Here is a 20680-nt window from a genome sequence, read left to right on the forward strand (position 1 = left end):
AAATATGTGACTAATGACAGGTATAGAAAATATAAATTATAAATGGAATATTTGAATTTAGTGGAATAAATTACGATTTTAATCGATTCAAATATCGAGGTTTAATTTATTCCAGTTTAATTCTAATTAATTCACTATTCCGCCTATAGATGGCGCTTCTATCGAAAAGTTCTAGCATATCGTACAATTAGTAATAATAGTTTTGAGTGCGTTTATCGAGTAAAGTTGCAAGTATGGAAGTGTTAAAAGAAATAACTAATTTTCTAACCGAAAGTACGCGATTAGATCTAAAAGCTGTTGCATTACAAAATGTACTAAGTATGTATTATCGCTTTCTTCAAAAATTAATTTTACTAGAATCGTAGAACACATAGGTTATGTTTATCGTACATTGATTTATAATTTGAAATATAGATATCACAGGCAGTAAGGAGGGTCGTGAGCTCTTATTTGGTTCTTTAGATATATTAAAACAACTTGTCATACTTATGCAAGATGATTCAATGGCAATAGCAAAAGACGCAGCGTTGTCAGCTATAAACATAAGTGCGGATGAAGCTGGAGCTAATGCCTTCTTAACAATCTCTGAATCTATGCGACAAGAAAAGGAACAAAAATATAGTTTTAATTTAGTACAAGTTTGTATTAGGTATAGATATTAGTAAACAGTTTATTAACGTACCTTTTATTGTATAATATTTAAAATTATTATTTTTATCCAGTCGTATAATGGATAAAAATAGTATATTAGCAGACCCATGTTGTATGATACTTTCCAATATGACAAGACCTAGATATTTAGTAGACAGAGTCATAACACTTATTGAAGAAAGTTGTTGTACATGGGACTCTATTATAACAGCATTTACTGCAAAGAAATATAATGTTACAGGAGCTAATTTGCATTATTTAGGGCCTGTATTTAGTAATCTTACTCAATCTCCTTCTGTAAGAAGGTATGTTAAATGTAATGAGATATATATATATATATATATTTTCATTTTTCATAATTCTACAGTATTTTTATATTATTATCTAGATATATAATGGATAGGACTTGCAATGTTATCCAGCGTCTCCTTCCTTTCACAGAGTATACAGATAGCATAGTAAGGAGAGGTGGTATTATTGGAACTTTAAAAAATTGTTGCTTCGATGTAGAGCATCACGAGTGGTTGTTAAGCGAGGATGTAGATATTTTGTCGTATTTATTATTACCTCTTGCTGGACCAGAAGAATTTGATGATAAAGAAAATGAGAAGTTACCACTTGATCTGCAATACTTACCAGAAACGAAGGAACGAGAATCAGATCCGGATATTAGGTATAATTATATCTCTGATAACCTGAAATATACATGTGAACATACTTCGAAATTTTTTGAATTATTTTAGGATAATGTTGTTAGAAGCTTTAGAGCAATTGTGTGCTACAAAAAAAGGTAGAGAAATTTTAAGAGACAAAAATACTTACATTATCTTAAGAGAACTGCACAAATCAGAGAAATGCAAGGAAGTCCTTCTTGCCTGTGAAAATGTTGTTGACATTTTAATTAGGTATCTTTTGTATTATTTGTATAATTTTTCTTCTTCCGTTTTAGACATTATAATTATGACATTTTTTTTTTTTATCAGAACTGAAGAAGAAATAGGTTTGGATAATATAAAAGAGATAGATGTTCCAACGGAATACAAGGACAAATTTCAAAAAATGGATGAAGAATTTATCAAAGATACTTAAGAAATACTAATATTACAAGATGTCTGACATCTTGTTAAATATTTTTTTATAAATATAGCACAAGTTATATGTATATTGCGTGTTTGTATATATATATGCGATATATATGTATGTATGTATATATATGTACATGTACGCGCACACATACATATATAACTTCTGCTTGACAATGAAATAATGCGGTAATATATTTAAAAAATGTATTTACGAAAGATATGTATACACGATCCATGATATTGCACTGTTCCCTTAATTTACTAACTTAAGCCATTCAGGTTCAAAGTAGCAAAAGCATTAATAATATCGATCTCGTCCTTTCGAAGATATTATTATTTAATATCTGGAAAGAATCAAGGACTTATAGAACAGAGCAGAATATATTTAATATGGTATTAATTGTTTTTCATTATTTAAATTTGCAACAGGTACCATTCTTATGGAAATTATATGCGATACGTTATTTTCTTCTTTTTCTTTACATTAGAAATCAAGAAATAAACTATCATCGACTACAATATGCTCATGTTACTTTACTAAACTTGAATTAGCTATGTAGCTTTGAGATCAAGTTTTGATATAAAACTGTCATCGATTGACAGAGCAGGAAACATTACCATCAAGGTAAATACCCTAAACCAGCTTCCAAACTGATGGAACTTTTGATACTAGATGCGTTACTAGCTCTCCTACAAATCTTATTCGAATCGGATCCAAAGACAGCAGCAATTTCAGCACTCTTTTTTATCGAGAGTGCTTCATGATGAGCGTCCGACCTAACATTGCCATGCGAGAAACATTTCTTCTCTCGTTCAGCCCCTCCAACGTAGACCAAACGACCTTGAGTGTCTCTAGCACTTACAACCAACACCTTCTCGCTATCAGATGATTGCTGAGATTTTCTTCCTGGACTGAAGAGATCATAATCCAAAGCCAAATTGTCCGAGCTACCACAAACCGGAGAGGATTGAATCTGAAGACGAAAGTAAAGGAAAAGAAAGCTCAGCAGTCGCAAATAGAAGATTAAAATGATGTTCATTTGGATCAAGAGGATCTTTAGAAATCACCTTCAATAATTCAGAGTTATGTGAAGAGGAATGACTCCTAGAGGTTTTTGACGATGTTATTCTATCGGGACTTCCACCTCTACTTAAGGTGCTCTCCGACGGCACAATACCTTTTTGTCTCAATTGTTCCAGGATGTTGGATCGTACAGGTGTCCTTCCGCAATAACATTTGTTGCTTTCGGAACAACTGTCCGTGTCGCAAGCACACACAATCGTATTTGGGACGATAGGTTCTACGAGTTGCCTTCTGGACAGGGAACAATAACATTTATCCGCTGAGATACAGGTGCAGGATTCGGAATCGTAGCTGCACTCGCTGCAACTTACGTAACCACTGCTGCTTCTATTTGCAGCTGCCCCAGCGTTGCGACTCGCTCGTCTACCTGAAGAAAATTTATCGATGTCATTCGGTCGACAAACTTTTAATGGCAATCTGTGTTGACATCGTTTTACGTACACGTGTCACTGTCCTCCGAAGTTGTATGACACTGTCCATGCTTGCTCATTCTCCAGGACGACCGTCTCTTTCCGTGCCTATTAGCCAAGACACGATTTCGATGATTGTTCCTAGCATCGCAAGACGAGCTACTTCCAAAGCTATCATTCAATCTTCTAGCAGGAAAAATAACCGATGTGAATTCGGTTGGTCCACCTTTTAATCTAGACACAGATCTCTTGATAGCACGTCCCAGCAGACAAGGTCGACGAGTCGATCGTCTTCTTTGTGGTCTACGTCGTCTTCTCATTATACTAGCAGATCTTTGATAGAGCTCGTCTTGTGTCAAGGTTGCGGCGAGTTTCAATAGAAATTCTTTGTAAAGTGGCTTGAGGTCGTTAAAGGACATACCTTCTGGATCTGGAAATAGCATGGTTTAGGTGATTATCATTGTTATTGTTCGTTAATGATATCGTAATGATCATTTTATTTCTTACCTATAATAGCTGCCAAGATGTCGTCGACGCTGGTCAGACCTTCCTGATTTCTAAATTCATCAAAGAGTTCAGTAAACCCTAAAGGAGTTCCACCTTTCATATTGTTTGCTCTTCTGGTACTACCAGGTTTCAAGAAACTCGCTCTTCTTGGTAATTCCACTCTAGTCATTAAATCCCCTCTCTCTACGTCAAGATCACTTTGAGATCTCTTCAGTCTAGTCTCTTGAACAATTTTCTTGGTACTTTCAGATCTACTGACTGGTGGTTCACTACCAGCTCTACTTCTCCTTCTAACTCGAGGCTGACTGTACTCTGGTATCTTCGGTTCAACTTCTAAATCATTAGAACCTGTCTTCTTCAAGGGCTTATCCATGGTAACAACTCTACAGAGCTTTGTACCGGAGGATGAATTTCTTTCTCTGTTTCTAGAACAGTGTTTTTCCTGAAGAACCTTTTTGCAGACATCTTCGTAGACATCATTTTTACGATTTCTCGAGAAGAACACGTCCTCCTGAGAACTGTGAACGTGTCCACGATCCATCTTCTTATTACCAGGAACGTAAATATCTTCTTGACCGAGACTGTAGATCTTTTCCGCGTCTCTGAAGTGTTCCTCGTAGATCTTTTGTCGATCATTCTTCTTCGCGCTTTGCATATAAATCGGATTCTTCGCGTTCGATGGTTTGTCGATTCTATCGTAAATAGGAAAACAATCTGACTTTTTAGAATAAGATTCCTTGGTACTTCCAATGTCAAAATTTCTTCGAGAAAAATCGTAAGATCCGTAATTCTTTTCGCTTGATAGAACAGCCTCGTCTTTTCGAGCTGGCAAGTAAATGGATCTCGAGTTAGTATCGAAATCATTGCTTCTTCTGGATAATAATACTTTTTCGTAAATGTTAGATTGGACTCCATAAATACTGCTGTTAGTTTTATCATCGTAGATCTTATCCGTACGACTAGTTGGTCGATCAATCTCGATTTTCTCTGCATGTTGAATATTTTTGGAATTTTTATTATCATCATCTTTTTTTTCAAACTGTTCCAAGTTCTTTTGGATCAGGCTCACTGGCTTGTCCGGTTTAACAGGTTCTCTTCTTCGTCCTCTAGCTTCGAGTATGTCTTCGGCTTGTACGTCCGATGTCGTTTTCTTTTTTCTTCTCGGTGCTTTCTGGACACCAACGGATTTGTTACCCTCGTCTTCGGTAGCTGAATTCGAAATGGAATTCTTTTTCGACCTCGGTGGTCTTACAGGATGAGGTGGAACGTTCGGCTTTGGTGGTGGTGATGTCAACAAATTGCTCTTGTTACTAGGACTAGCTTCTCGAACGCTAGAAACCACGGAAGCCAAGCTAACACAGCCCAAACCGTTAGCATGTCTAGGTCTTCTTCGATTCCCATCGAGATCAGCTAATAATGCTCTGTACAAGGTAGCTGCAGCAGCAACTGCATCTTCTTCCGTTTGACAAGCAAATGCGTGACATTCTAACAATCTTGCTGCTCCTGCTCGTCTCATGACCACAGCGAAGATAGGTGGGTAAACGTCGACATCACTTTTCAAACCACGCATTGTCCTATAAAATATAATTTTATTTAAATACGAGTTTCCTTAAAAGGCACTCGAGAGATTAACGCGCGCGTGTATGTGTGAGCGCGCGCGTCTGCTTTTATAAGAACTAGGATGTATAAGTAGGTGTTGAAGAGTATGAATCAGAGTGGCTTAGAGATTACAAAACAAGTATTGACCCTTCCATTAGTTATTCAAGACGATTTTTAATCGACTAATCCAGTCTCTTGCATCAGACCTGTTCAAGAACATGGCATATGTGATAAGTATTAAACACTATAGATATCTGATCGTTAGATTTGGGATCATCGTTCTTAAGTTTCTAATATAAATTTACCTATAGAGGTCAGCGTGTTTGTCATCGGCCCCTTGACCTTGATCAGGATCTCCGACCAGTGGCAGAAAAGCGTAATGCGATTCGCCCGACGGAATCTTCCTACATCGAAGTCTCAACGCACTCCAAACAGCTATTCTACGAAAAGGATTGTTCTTCTCACAGGTCTCACTGGTTCGAAAGCTCAGTCCACGTCTAGAGACTTCTAATTCCGCTTGAATCGATCCATCGATTCTCTCTAGAAGCTGACGAAGAGGCTCTTGAAGGCCACGAATGCTGGCTACTCTACCACCAACTGGAGCAGCACCCATGTACTTCACCTGATCGATAAGAAGGTCGATTTAGAATCTTAGAATTTATGAATTTGAATCTGTTATAGATTAGTGTCTCAAATGATATATTTTCAGCCGACAAGATCGATCCAAAAAAAGTCTCTAGGAACTCACGACTAGATTTTAATTAATAAAGAAGCAATTTGCACATCAGTTAAATGAAGAATTTTTACAAGGAGATTCGAAGGAGTTTAAGTTAGTTCGTCACGCTCCGTGAATCGTGAACGGAATGAAAGTGACGATTAAAAATTCCGGGAGCATATTTGCCATGCCAAGGAAAGTCCCTTTGTTTTTTTTTCTTCCTCCCCTTTTCCCCCTTTTTTCTTTTCTTTTCTTTTCTTTTTTTTATTCTTTTCCTATAGCTTCCTCCATTTTGCTTAGAAGATCAGAGATCAAGATTGTAGCAAAACCATGATGATTCTTTCAAACGTAGTGGTAGGAATTATTTTCAACTTTCTTTTTCAATTTCTGCGAGATATCTCGAGAATCGCATCTTTTCTCTGGAAAATCGTTTTCTAACGCGTAACTGGCCGCGACTAATTAAACGATGATCTAATTAGCGAAACTCTTAACGTATACACAAATCTATCGAGATTTATTTTCTAACTTTTGGATTATATATTTTATTTCGACTAAGATAATCTCCTTATATCTCTAGAGAGTGAAACTTGACAGTGGTATACTTGATGATTGGCGTTTGACGTGAATGAAAATTTCATGATTCTTTAAACGTATTGTTCGTGTGGTGTGAAGTAAAGTAGCACATAGAGTAGAATCGATATAAATTTATAGTCATGGTGTAGCGTTAATTATCCGCTCGTAGATTGAGAAGAAAGTTAATTTTACCGATCAACTCAATTATTGGGCATTATCCTTTCTTTTATAACAAGTTCTTTTGTATCTTTTGATTTTTAGGAAAACGTTCTCACGACTTAAATTCCTTTTTAAGTTTACTTCGCCCAGCTTGGAAGGAAATTAAAAATAAAAGAATTTGAATGAAATTTTGAAAGAAAAAAAAATAAAAGAGAAAAAGCTACCGGCAATATGGCAGCTGCACATTCCCCTGGTGTTCCGCTTTCAGCTTCCACGGAAGCAAACATCGCCTCGATTCTTGCTTGGACCGCACTGTTTACTCTCTTTTGCTCTTCGAAACTTTGATCTTCGCATTGAATCGATGTTACCGTCGAGACACCAGCGTACCAACCACCAAGGGTAGAACTGCAGATGGATCTAAAAGGTCAAGTGAATTTTTTGTACTCGTTTTAATTTAATCACAATTGGATCGACCGAAGGAGTCTTGAATTTTCAAGAGAAGGATAGCAAAGATGATCAGAATTAAAAACGTAGATTTTCATTCTCGTTTAATTCACCTGCAGTCCTCAAAGAGAGCATCGATTCTAGCCTTGCTTCGAAGTGAACATTCCGATGGTGGCCCAGCCAATCGGAATCCATCCCCGTAACAGGACAATCCAGCAACAGACATCTTTCTTTCCACTTTTGGAGACGTATCATCGAAAAAAATCAATATCTAGAGTTCCTTTAAAGATCCTTCATTTCATCCTGATGGATCCTTTCCATTCTGAAAATAAGTCGATAAAAAAATTATTTACAATATTGTCAAGAATTATCATATCCTTGTGTCGAAGTTAAAGAAACGTCTAGGATATCTGATATTCCTTCTTCTTTTTCTTCTTCATGGTAGGTGCCGTCGCTCGTGAAGAAGGCGTTAAATTTATGCGAGAAGTTATCTGCTATGAAGATAATTAGAGCCGAATGTAAGACACAAAACGAGATGAGGAATCTTGATAAGTAGTTGTTCAGCGACTAGAGGAGAGTTGTGTGAAGGGTATGAGGCTAGGTTTAACGGTCTCTACGAGTAAAAGTACCGAGAGCGAGATCGAGTCTATGTGTGCTATATATGTTTCATGATTTCGAGGGAAAGCTACTAAAGTTTTGTGTTACACTGAGAAACACTTAACTCAGTCATAACGCACATACTAGATCGCCTTAGGAATTATTTTTCTAATATGATAATTAATTCTAATAAGTAGGTAGGTAGGAGATACGCGATGATCTGATTAAAAGGTAATATGAACTCTTTACAATTTTAATTTCATTCTTTTGATCAGTCCCGGAAATTTTCAACGAATTCCGATCTTATACACTCATTTTTTTTCCTTGTTCTCTCTCTAGAAAAAGAAAAGAAAAGAAAGAAAAAAAGGAATTTAATTTGTAGGATTTCGCCTGATCAGGAAACACTTTATACGACTCGAAAGGAAGATTTACAGTTACGTATCGAGTCGAAAATTCTTTGAACTAGCTGCTTTTTGATGAGAGACAGAGACAGAGACAGAGAGAGAGAGAGAGAGAGAGAAGATCAACATCTGTCGAATAACTGTCTCCATCTCTATCTCTTATTAATCTTTAGACTGTAGCTCCAGGTACATACATATAACACATACAAGTATATGTAACGCATATAGACAGAAATTAATGTTAGTATATAGGAATATAAAAAATGGCACACGCTTTCCGTGTGTTTCACGTGCTCAGTACGTTCCTCTCTACGTGACGGAAGCGATTATCGAAAAATGGAAGATTACGAAGATAATTGGAATCTTGGATAGGACATGTTACAGCCAAGAAATCTCTTCGTATGATCATACAACACGATTACCGAGTTCCAACGCGAAGCGAATCTAGAGAAAAGCAGACGCCTCGTGCCGAGTATATTATAAGTTAATTGCCGTACTTAGCATCTTATTTCTCTCATTTTTGCAATAAACGCGATGATAGAACGCTTGTTACTCATCTTCGTGTATTAACAAACTTCGTATGTTTTCCTTTTTTTCTTTTCTTTCTTTCTTTTTTTTTTTTTTAAGGATAATGAATTCACTAACTGACCGAGTTTTTAATTCCGTGAACGTCACGAGATAGAAAAGAATTTATCGTTCTAAAGGAAACGTATTATTGATTAGTATTGATGATTATTCATTAAGACTTAATCGTTTTAATAGAAGATTTATAAATTAATTAGGGAATATTTCATAATTAATTTCTTTCTATCCGTGTTACGTATTATATATATATATATATATAAAAGGTAAAGCATTTTTGTTTAACGGCCTGTTAAACGAGCAAGATTTTTTCAAGCAGCGTTTACCTGGCGTGTGACACGCAATGAGACAACTTTGTCTCACCTTTTAACCCAGAAAACATGGACCAGTTTTCGTGATTTCTCGAAAAAAGAAGTTTTCGATATCAGTCTCCGATCGCATTAAAGTCGCAGGATCGATGTTACAACGATTATGACATCAATGATCGTGCTACTAGATCTATGCGAGCATCGTTCGATCTGCAATTACCAAGTTCACGGCTCGTTTAACACACCTAATAGCAATCGATTTGAACGATCATCCGCTTCACAGATTTATTTAATTTTCTCTTTCTATATGTACAGGATTTCTTCTTCTTTTTTTTCAAGTAACATTTTGTTCTTATTTAATTTTTAACAATTAATTTTTTGTATGATAATGTGTTTTTTTAATAATTCGTTTATTAAGTATCAGCATGTTTATTAAATCTATTAGCCGATTCCAGTTAGGTTCAACGAATAACTTAGAAAAAACAGAAAAATTTATTCAGGAAATGCAACCTAAGAAGATAATATTTATCGAGGCATGAAAAATGGAAAACAAACCTTTGTAATTCTTGTCAAAGTTCTTCATTTGAAATGTGGAAATCATTTGGAAGGAAACATGACAAAAAAAAGATTTCAAACGTATCCGTAAATTTTGTAACGTCATTCGAATTCACACTGACACACTGAACTCCTTTTTCAGGACAACGAAGAGGATATTCCGATGAACTCCAATAAACGTCAGCAGTTTTTAGCAAGGTCCACGACCGCGGCGGGGGTTGCTTCCGCGTTGAATAAAAATTCTCGTTCTCTTTCGAGCATCAACCTTGATCGCGAGTCGATCCGGATGGCCGTCGACGAGAAACTGCCGGGGATGTTCCGCAGGAGAGACTCCGGTTCTCCAGCCAGTGAGTCGAGGCGCCTCCATGCTGAAACGAAGAGAAGGAGAAGGATCAACGAACAGGGAAAGAGAAAAAGAAAGAGAGAGATAGAGAGAGAGAAAGAGAAGAAAAAGTATTTTATTTCTATCAGAGACTGGTACCCTCAATATTAAATATTATATAACTAAATAATACTAAGTAACACGAAGATAAAAGATAGAGTATAGTATTTCATTACTATCAAAGATTGCTACCACACATATATACACATATATGTAAATGTAAAATAATACAAATAAATTATCGTAATTGTAGTAAGAAGGATTCTTAGAAGCTGATAAGAGTATTCGGAAGATTAAACCTATCGAAAGAATTTTGAGGATTACAATGTAGAAAGATATTTTTTTAAAAGGTAAAAGTAACGAACTGATAAGAGATACATAAAAAATCTAACCGATCAGCTTTCAGAGAACAACTCGTTGTGGTCTAACAGGATTCTTTGGACTTGCAGAATCTTTCGGATCAATCGAGTAGATAGGTCCGAGACATCAGACAATTGTCAGATTAACTGAGAAAATAATTCGACCCAGTGAATTCAATTTGATGAATACTACCATAAAGTGGATGACTTGCTACAAAAGTTAAGTGATAAGATAGCAGATTATAAAGTATTTTAAAGGAAGACGAGTTTTATATGAATATATATATATATATATATATATATATATATATATATATATATATATATATATATCAAATTATTCATATAAAAAGAAGGAAAGGTGTTATCAAGGGATATTTTTGAAGAGGGACGAAGGATTAAATAAGGAGAAGACGTGAACACAGAAAGAAAAGGAAAGGTAAAAGAAAGAGGAGGATAAAGAGGAAGAGGAAATGGAGAAGGAGAAGGAGCAGGAGGAGGAGGAGGAGGAAGAGATGAGAGATGGTCCGGGCCATCTCAGTCTGGACCTTCTCTCAGAGGACGCTTTGGTCAATGTGAGGCGCCGTAACCGGTAACGGTATCGCTCCGCTATGGCGTTCATCGGCCGCACCAACGTGAGAGTACTGTTATTCCAACCATGCGAGAGAGCTATCCTTTTCTTTTCTTTTTTTTTCTTCTTCTCCTCTTTCTCCTCCTTCTCATCTCTTCTTTCTTCTCTCTTCTTTTTCTTTAAGTATATACCTAGAGGATGAACTTCGAACGAGATTCATCCTTTTCCTCGAACGTTCGACCGATGAATTTAACCCTCCTCTTATGATCTCTCAGCGATTCTCATTCGAATTTACTTCCATACTCATGTATTTCAAGAAACCTCGACTATCATGACAAATTTCATTTTGAAGATAATCCTGCCGTATAGAATATTTAAATGTAAAATCATAAATCTAAGAGAATATTGATCGGATTAATTCTTTCTTCGGGTTAACTAATACTCTTGTCTTCGAGTATTTTAATTACAAGCTTTAAAAGAAACTTAAGAGAATAAATGAAACGAGGAAATAATTAATCATTGTCGATACGAACAGTTGTTGCGTCTCCACGTGTAAAACATATTGAATTTTACCGCAAGAGAGTATATCGTTATTATACCAGTAGGATTTATGCGAGCTGCCAGCATGATTCGTATCTATGTTTAGCAGTTATTTTCATATGGGAATGGAATATTCGAAGAACGACAGATGGCTGTTGGTACCGTGTGTTCGAACAAGGAAGTATACGAACCTTCGAATAGTCGTCGCCAAGACGTACAGATGGGATTTACACGAGAGAATAAAAAATATTCATCATTCTTGAAAGATCTCTTTTTCCTCGCTTAATGTCATAATTGCATTAGGCAAAGATATGTGAAAGTTCTTATATAACGAAAAAATAGCGCTTTGACTTTCTGATAAAATGTCATTTCGCTTTTTGAATATTCTTCTCGTTGATTTCATTATTATTACTATAGGACGCTTAAAAGGCCATAAAGATGAATTCATGGAAATTAATACTTGTAAAAAGAATCGTAAAATTTATGAAAGCTTTTTTCGGTTTCTCTTTTCTTTTCTTTTTTTTTTTTTAATTCAATAAATCACTGAATTTGTAAGCATTAACGTTTACCAGTTCATAAACTATATAGGAAGAAAAGTATATCAGGTTTAACAAGCTACTTATCATTCATTTACATCTCTCGTAGACTTCGTTAATTTGTAAAAACTTCATTCGAGAAAATACGGGCAGGTTGAAAATATAGCGCATATAGAGGATCGGCAAGAGTGTGTCCTAGTTTTTATAGAAATTCTGCATATTGTAATGTCGTTTGACATAGTATAAATTTACTTAGCTTGCACTGCATCATTAGATACATTATTTACTTATTATTTTGTACAAATAATATACGAATCACGTTCATTCTCCTTATCATTGTTGAACTCATTTGTCATGATAAATTTCTTTATTTATTTATTACGTAAACTTTCTTTTATTTATCATGAATGATGTCTCTTTAATGAAGACTACGACTATACTTATCTCTTTCTTTTTCAGCCAGTAGCATCTATCACGCTTTGTTCTTTTCTCAGATCTCCTTTTAACGACTATATCGTATCTTATTTCAGACCTCGAGAAAGCTCTCTAGCAGTCATGACGATGCGTGATGCAATTACACAGTCTGCTTCCTTCGAAAAGGAACGCCTGATCGAGCGATTGTCACTTCGGGGAAAACACGAAGCGAATCCAAGGAGGAATTCAAAGATAAAGATTTGTAGGCATATACAAACAACGGGAAGGGACATCAATATTAATCCTTTCAGTTGGAATGACGTCTTCAAGATGCTTGAGAGAGATTTAAGTTAGAAAAATCACGTAACATTTGTCTAGGTAATCTTTATCACGAATAAAATGATTTTTTTTCTTTATACTCGTAATACGACTTAACTGTTACATTTTTCTTCTTTTTTTAGATTCTTGCTCTTGAAAAATATGAAAGTTAACTTGGTAAAAGTTTGTTATCTCTAAATAGACTAGTATATCTCTCTCAGAGAGCCATTTATTAAATAACAATGTAACTTATCTAATTATGAAACGTGTGATTTTAGATATAGACATGATAATGAATGATCATTAGAATCGATTGGTACAATGTCGATACTTATGGTAAACTAATTTCACTTACGACCTGATTCTTTTGTAATTGAGTTTATATATATATATATATATATATATATATATATATATAACTGTAAATTATGTAGGTAATATATATAACTGTAATTCGCAAGTATTTCGATCGCTGAGCACCGCTGCTGTTCGCTACATTAACGTAACATTTTGATTACAATTTCGATGTTAAGGTCACGATGGTGAACTATAATCATCGCTCGGCACAATTTATACTCATCCATTATACGCATGGCAACACGTGCAGGTTCTTCGTTGGAACGGGAAAGCATTAAGCAGAGTTATCGATAGCCTTCCATAGATATTTCATGACTATAAAAGTCATTTTTGTATTAGAATAAATATTAAAAAGTTAAATGTATTCATTGATATCGGTAAGTTAGAGCTCTACAATAATCTTCTCTTATTTATCTTTTATTATTGTTTAGAAAAATATGATATGATTCTATTGTATTTAGTCTATAAGAAAGTAATTAGAAATATTCAGAAAACGTGCTAGAAAAAGTGTGATGAAAGTTACACCTTTGAACGACTTATGAATCACGTTCATTTTTCTTTTTTTTTTTTTAACATTACGACATCCTTCGCTAATCTAATCTTCACCTGCCAACTCATTGTATATTTTTACGATGATCAATTGTAAAGCAAGTAACGAGTTGTATAATTTTTAAATTACATAATTACGCGTTGTGCATTGTCACACGACAGAGTTATGCATTGTATTTTAATTTTGATCTATACGTATACGTGGTATGTGAAGTTGTTAGGTTCGTAGATTTGAAATAACATTAAGCGAGTAAATGATTTCTTTCTCTTTTTCTTTTTCAAGCAGCATTCAGTGGTCCATCTGTCTAGACAGATTACGTTTTATTATGTCTTTTGTGAAAAGAATAACTTTTTATTTGTTTCTTCACTAAGTACTTACCTTCTTTTTTGAATTATCATCTCGTTTCAATCCGCAGCTTCCATCTGGACCGATCTTTTTCTTGTTTTGTTTCTTTCATCACAATAACGGATTATTTTCAAAGGATATACTGCAATGCTATTAAAATGAGATTATGGCAATATTTTTACTTTTAAGATTTTGTGAATTTTTGTTTCATTCTCGTAGCATTTGAACTATCTTCCTTTCTCTCTTTTTTTTTTTTTTGGATGCATTTTGGTAAATTCTTGTTAAAGGGATAGTTTCATAGGATAATGAATTATACGCAGTTAATATTATTTATTTCTTAGGGCAAAACGCGCGTACAATATAAAGTAGTTCGTTCATAAAATATCCTCGACTTTGTGTGTGTGTATGTATGTGTGTATATATATATATATATAGAAATGTATATGTATATATATATTTTTCATTATCGTAAATTATTAATTATACACGCGTTTAACGTATATACAACAAGGTCGACGAGAAAAAGGATCGACGTGTTGTAATAGAATAAGAAAAAGAAGAAAAATATCGAGATAAAACGAGCGACACCTCTCGTAGAAAAACATTTGCAATAATTTGTTTTTCTCATACGTGAATCATCATCATTATTATCATTGTCATCATAATAATTATTATCATTATTAGACACGCAACTTTATAAACATAAACGAGTCTTCGTTGAATTCTCCAATGGCACATTCCTATCGGTGCTCGTTTTTCTTGGATATACAAGAATAGATATTACATACATCTTTCACTCTCACATATTCACACATATACATAGTAGCAGGATGTTACATAACATATTTACGTGATTAGGCAATGTTTATTTTTTTCTATTTTTTTTTTTATTAATTAATTCATTCATTCATTCAAAATTGGCCCTATCTAATATGTTCATCAACTAATAGGACTCTTTATGATTAAAAAAAGGTAAAATGAAATTATTCGAAAAAAAAGTATAGAAAGGATCAAGAAGGATCTCTCGTATGTTCTTTTTTTTTTTTTTTTTTTTTCTTAATCCCTTTCATAATCAATAACAAACGTACGAAGCACAAATGGTTTTGTCCCGAGTGAAAGGACATTGCATAAAAAGCAAATACGAAAAAGTGATTCTATTGATATGCAGGATCTATAGATACGATTTATCTATCCGATCGGATCGATCGATCGATCGATCAATTCTCAGTATACTTTCTTCTTTTTTTCTTTTTTAAGAAGAAATAATATTTTTCTTCTTACATTCCAATATATAATTTTGTTTAATTATCTTACTGATTTTTCCACGTAGATCGTTCTTGATGTGGTTGTTGGCATATAATGATGATTAGACGAGTGTCGAATAATCGAGGATTTCCTGCTATGAATGTCATCGCTTCAGCTTTTTTAAGAAATGCATCATCGTGCATCGCATCTCGTACTAATGCATTTTCAACGATCGATCACGTACGTGAGATAAATCGTTTATTAGTTTTATTTAATTATTCATTCATTTCTTCGACATTTATTTATCATCTAAATTTTGTCCTTCCTTTTCTCTCGACGACGAACAAAAAAAAAAAAAAAAGAAAAAAAAAAGAAAAAGAAACGATTCCTATTTTTGGTGAAAAAGTTAACGTTATAATATATATATATATATATATATATATATATATATAATATTGATATCATAAAATATACATTCATTCGGTATAGTCTCTTAAAATAATGCGTTCATCGAATCCACTTAGGTTCTTCGATTCTATCGATGAATTAACGGATGAACTCTAATCAATGGCATGCTTCTCATTAGTTTCGATTCTTATTATTTGGTGGATAAAAAGAAAAAGAAATAAAAAAAAGATACAAATAGCGTTATATAATAATGTGCATAAACGTAAAGCATATTGTCTATTTTCACGTGATCTCTTTGAAATCTTCTCAATATATATGTATGTATGTATGTATGTCTGTACGTATATATGTACATATATATACACACAATATACTCACTGTAATATATGAATATAGTATATTCATGTAAATGTGTTTCATTATATATATATACACTTACGTAAATATATATATATATGTATATACATATACACATACATATATATACATACATACATATATATATATATATACATATGTATATATATATATATGTATTTATTTTACGTAATCTATCTATCTATCCATCTCTTTTTATCTATTTATCTTCTTTTTCTCGCAGATTCGTTCGTTCGCAACGAGAAAATTGTTTCGCAAGTCGCCGTATAAAGTCATGTAAGCCGCGACTAGAGAAACAGCGTTAAGAAATTCAATATGTGTTTTTTTTTCTTTCTTTCTTTCTCTTTCTCTCTCTCTTTTTCTTTTTTACATTAATGTTGTGCGATAAATATTTATGATCAACGTTCACGCGTGATTCCTTCTTTACCTATCTCTGCTTTTTCGCACGATCGCACAAAGCGAACAATCGCGAATTTCATATTTTTTTTTATTTAATTAATTAATTATTTATTTATTTATTTTAGCACAGGATGATCCTATCTCTATCTCTCTTTCTTTTTCTCTGGCACTTGCGATTAGATAAATAAAAAAAATTAGCTCATGATCACTCGACTTCCTATTTTATTTATTTATTTATTTATTTATTTATTTATTTATTACGGAACAGATGTACCATTTGTTTAAAAAAAAAAGAGTTTTGGCACAGGATTACGATGTTGGTCCTCCTCGCATAAGTAAAAAAAATAATAAAAATAAAATAACACAATTGAAATAAGAGATGTGTCTTTAATAATGAAATTACATAGATACATACGTGTGTGGGTGTATGTATATATGTAAAATTCATACGTAATGAAATAATTTGATATTCGATGATAGTACCATTGTAGTAACCATTGTAAAACAATAACAGAGACATTTTCTGAAAGAAAACGTTAGGAGGTAGGCCAGCTCTTACATGCTCCGTGCCTTCATTTAACGAGCTTGAACCAACAGAACGATCCTTCGTTGTATTAATCCTAAAATAATTAATCCTGGCTCGTCTAATTAGTCCTTGCTCGTTTCCCTAGGACTAAAGATTGTTACGTCATCTGGAGATTTAAAACAGTGTCTCATTGATCTAAATCGATCATGCGTTATTATTTTTATTTATAGGAATAACCTACTCGTTTTATCAGTCCACTTTCCGATAACTACTGTATTATTTTCTTTCCAGGTTATCTCGAATGATAGAATGTGAAATCAGTTTGATCGACTAGCAGTAGCAGCAGTGTACTTGGGACAGCATGATAACCTCTGCTAAGCTGTTCCGCTCGAATGCCACAAAAGAAGACGCCCACGTCGAAGCAGAATGTTGCTTCGGTCCAATAGCAGCTCTCCCATAGCGTAACTCGATCGAAAATAAACGCAAGAAGCAAGAACGTCGACGTTGAAGGATATGTGAAACGATTGATGTAAGCTAGATGTACCTAACGAGGTCGTGGCCTAGGTAAAGGTTGCATATGTTGTTGCTGTTGCTGATGAAGTTGCTGTTGCTGTTGCTGATGATGATGATGAGAATATGGTCCGGCTCTAGATGTCGGTACAGGTTGAACTCGATCGTTTGGACTTTCATCCAAATTTAATCCTGCCACCAGTTGAGCTATCTCTCGATCCTTCTTCTCCTCTTTGGGCAATGCGTTACCGTTCTGCGCACTGAAACCCAAAGAAGCTAAACTACCGTGACTCCTACTACGATGTTCCGCGCGAATGCTGTAAGAAAAGGCCCGTTCGTTCAAGTGACCTTTCCGCCGGTAGATCCCAGTACCGAATCGTGACTCGTTTTCCGGACTATCAGCCGATTTTCCAAGCTCGGTCGACGTTAAATCGGCGTGGGAGGCTGCTAATCTTCTAGAAGCACCTAGAGTAGAGCCTTCTACTTCGGAATGCCTTTTACCTCTGTTACCAGCAGTCCCATACGTTCCGCTTGGATAAATGGCCGCTGCGACAGGAGGTGGAACTACTGGGAGCGGAGCGTAAACTGGAACAATCGGTGCTGCTGCTGGGATCGGCCTCAGTCCTCTGGGATGATGTTGATGCGCTTTTCTCGGTAGTGTAGCGGCTGGTACCAGCAAGACAGGTGCTGGTCTGGCTAAAGTTCCAGCAACGGATCGACTACTAGGTGGTAACGGATGTGGATGATAATGTTGTTGTCTAATTGGATGTCCGAGAGTATGATGGCCATGGCCGTTGGTATACATCCCTTGATGCACCTGATGATGCAATTGCTGCTGCTGCATCGCGTCTTCGTGCAACGCTCGAGTCTTCAACTTCTTCAATTTTTTGTTAGTCTTTCTCCTGGTAGCAGAAGAAGTAGATTCCTCGACCAGCAAAGGTTGAGAAGGTGGAGGAGGTGGTGGCGGTGGTGGTGGAGGTGGTGCAACGAGTTGCCGTGGTCTGGAACCTTTAGTACTTCTCAAGGTTCCTTGTTCTTGATAGACACCGTCCATCTCGTCCCGACCCCTAGCCCAAACCTTGTGATTCTCGTCGCCATTGTAAAGACTAAGGTCGTCCGTCGATGAAGCATCCAGACGATTAGCCTGCGGATTGTCCAGAGTCGTGCTGGACCCACCCAAAGTATGATAGAGACTATTGTTCGATGGATTGCCAGTTGTCATTCCGTTCGTTGTTCCTGTTGATGGTTCCAATCCCTTAGCATAACTACTATCGGCGTAAGCATGGAAACAACATCTTACTAGGGCGTTGGCCGCCATATCGCGTTTGCAAATGAATGCATGACATTCGAGGACCTTGATACCGGTCGTTCTTCTCAAGACGGCCGCGAAGAGCGGCGGATGATTGGCGCTCGGCGTCCTGGCGAAAGGCGAGTCGAGAGGCAGGAATCTCGTAGTTGAAGAATCTCCGTTACCACCCTTCACATGTCTCACAGCAGCACAATAGTGAAGTGCTTCGATAGGAAAGAACCTGGTGACCTTCTTGCGATGTTCATCGACGTTCTCCAACAGCAAACCGTTGCTCCATACACTTAACCAGGAGTCAATCCCACGAGCACCCAACGCTCCTTGTTCTGGATATAATTCTCTCAAAGGTTCTTGAACACCCAACAAACCTTCTTTACTAGCATGAGGTACCGAACTACCAAGGTATAATACTCTGCACCGGCAATACGGTGTAGCTGTTTCTTGATTAGCACCCCGCATTCTTTTAATATTTTTAATAATTTAATCCCAATGAAACTTTGCAGCTAATTGGACCAGAATACTCCTCGATCGAGTATTCGAGTCACCATAAATTTAGACGGAACACTGGATCACTCTGCCATTTTTTTCCAATTACTTGAGAAAAGATCAGGAAAGGAACCTCTCTCTCTCTCTTTCTTTCTCTTTTATTAATACACAACAAACTTAACCAGGCACTTACACAAAAGAGATAGAGATTGTAGGTATACCGAGCACTGCACTCACGATTACGCAGCCACTTTCCAAAGCCGACGACGATGGATTCTGCTAGTTGCAAAATAAGAGGCGTGCTCCGACGGGACTCGAGCAAGCAGAGAGAGTCGCTTGGATATTTCGCAGCAGCTGTAGCCGCTGTTCGCTGAGATCGGCGTCAGGCCATTATGGCCGCCTTCTTACGGGTCCCCACTCTATTCTGAATCTTGCCTACCTCTGTCTCTTTTCCTCTTACACGTTCTTAACCTCTCGTCCGTCCTCGTCGGTCTCATACGACGTTCCTACCTTCGACTTGCTTGCACCTTTTCTATCCCCCCACCTCCTCCCCTCCCCAGTTCCCTCACTCCGTCTCTGTCTCTCTCTCTCTCTCTTTCTCTTCTTCGGTATGCGGCGTTCCACAGTGGCGTAGTCTCCTCCAAAGAGAATCTCTCTCTCTCTCTCTCTTTCTGCACGTGTAGCCTCGTGATCGCAAACTCGCGGCACGTATCAAGGAGTCTGCTCTTTGAGCAACGCACTACTAGATTGTTCGCATACACATACGTACACAAACACATACACACACACAATGATGAGAAGATTATACAGGCTGATACTTCGATAGGAATTCGAGAGCTGCTACGGTGGACTTTGAGGAATCCAAAGGCGCGGCCGGTAGCAGGCACACGTCGTACTTCCACTTGGTGGGCCACATTGGGGCCCCTGAAAAGGAAAAATGGCCGCTCTGCCGAACAATTTTGTCTTCGGATGTAAAATTTTAATCGCTAGCCGTACCCTCACCTGCTTCAACGTTTCTGGTACTTTTAGTCAGTTGATATTGCACTCTCACATAAGTACACGTATGTACAAAGAGAAAGAGAGAGAGAGAGAGAGAGAGAGAGAGAGAGACACGTATTGGAGAGGATATGTATGGATTTGTACGCGCACGCGCGTTCTACTGTAGCGTTTGAAAGCAACGAAAGAGACTCCTAGCTTCTACCGGTATACTCGTAGACTGAGAACGGCTCGTGAAGCGTGAGACTTCGCTGATCGTACCCCACTCTTCCTTTAACACAGACCCCTCTCTTTCTTTCTTTCTTTCTTTCTTTCTTCTTTTCTTCTTCCTTCTTCTTCTTTCTTACTCTCTATCCTTTTTGCTCCATGAATCGTCCGGGCACT

General features: G+C 36.3%; 3 protein-coding genes and 1 long non-coding RNA gene across 11 annotated transcripts; 2 read left to right on the forward strand and 2 right to left on the reverse strand.

Moving 5' to 3' along the window:
- The first annotated feature begins 161 nt into the window (after positions 1 to 161).
- Positions 162 to 1943, forward strand: LOC122633773 (protein HGH1 homolog). Its single transcript, XM_043822111.1, has 6 exons — positions 162 to 318; positions 415 to 649; positions 723 to 956; positions 1040 to 1324; positions 1395 to 1556; positions 1635 to 1943. Exons 1-6 carry the CDS (start codon positions 234 to 236, stop codon positions 1738 to 1740), a joined length of 1107 nt encoding a protein of 368 aa, XP_043678046.1. The 5' UTR covers positions 162 to 233; the 3' UTR covers positions 1741 to 1943.
- Positions 1927 to 10034, reverse strand: LOC122633770. 5 transcript variants are annotated; one of them, XM_043822105.1, is made up of 9 exons: positions 9671 to 10034; positions 7341 to 7549; positions 7008 to 7200; positions 5642 to 5958; positions 3738 to 5311; positions 3262 to 3660; positions 3132 to 3187; positions 2915 to 3051; positions 2450 to 2710 (listed from the first exon to the last, which is right to left on the reverse strand). In XM_043822105.1, exons 2-9 carry the CDS (start codon positions 7451 to 7453, stop codon positions 2596 to 2598), a joined length of 2904 nt encoding a protein of 967 aa, XP_043678040.1. In that variant the 5' UTR covers positions 7454 to 7549; positions 9671 to 10034; the 3' UTR covers positions 2450 to 2595. The 5 variants fall into 5 exon arrangements, 4 of the variants coding, with proteins under 4 accessions (XP_043678038.1, XP_043678039.1, XP_043678040.1 ...); XR_006328186.1 differs by having other exon boundaries at positions 2572 to 2710; positions 2805 to 3051; XM_043822103.1 differs by having other exon boundaries at positions 1927 to 2710; positions 2805 to 3187.
- Positions 10035 to 10748: 714 nt separating this feature from the next.
- On the forward strand, positions 10749 to 13116 carry LOC122633775. The gene is made up of 3 exons (XR_006328187.1): positions 10749 to 10850; positions 12589 to 12850; positions 12934 to 13116. It is a non-coding gene; the product is annotated as an uncharacterized LOC122633775 (long non-coding RNA).
- Positions 13117 to 16274: 3158 nt separating this feature from the next.
- LOC122633901 lies at positions 16275 to 20491 on the reverse strand. 4 transcript variants are annotated; one of them, XR_006328222.1, is made up of 2 exons: positions 17240 to 20491; positions 16275 to 17145 (listed from the first exon to the last, which is right to left on the reverse strand). XR_006328222.1 is itself a non-coding variant. In XM_043822364.1 (2 exons), exon 2 carries the CDS (start codon positions 19271 to 19273, stop codon positions 17543 to 17545), a length of 1731 nt encoding a protein of 576 aa, XP_043678299.1. In that variant the 5' UTR covers positions 19274 to 20224; positions 20303 to 20483; the 3' UTR covers positions 16275 to 17542. The 4 variants fall into 4 exon arrangements, 2 of the variants coding, with proteins under 2 accessions (XP_043678299.1, XP_043678300.1); XR_006328221.1 differs by having other exon boundaries at positions 16275 to 17164; XM_043822364.1 differs by having other exon boundaries at positions 16275 to 20224; positions 20303 to 20483.
- Positions 20492 to 20680: the final 189 nt, after the last annotated feature.

This window comes from Vespula pensylvanica, chromosome 13 (genome assembly GCF_014466175.1).
Source record: "Vespula pensylvanica isolate Volc-1 chromosome 13, ASM1446617v1, whole genome shotgun sequence".
NCBI classification, from domain to species: domain Eukaryota; kingdom Metazoa; phylum Arthropoda; class Insecta; order Hymenoptera; family Vespidae; genus Vespula; species Vespula pensylvanica.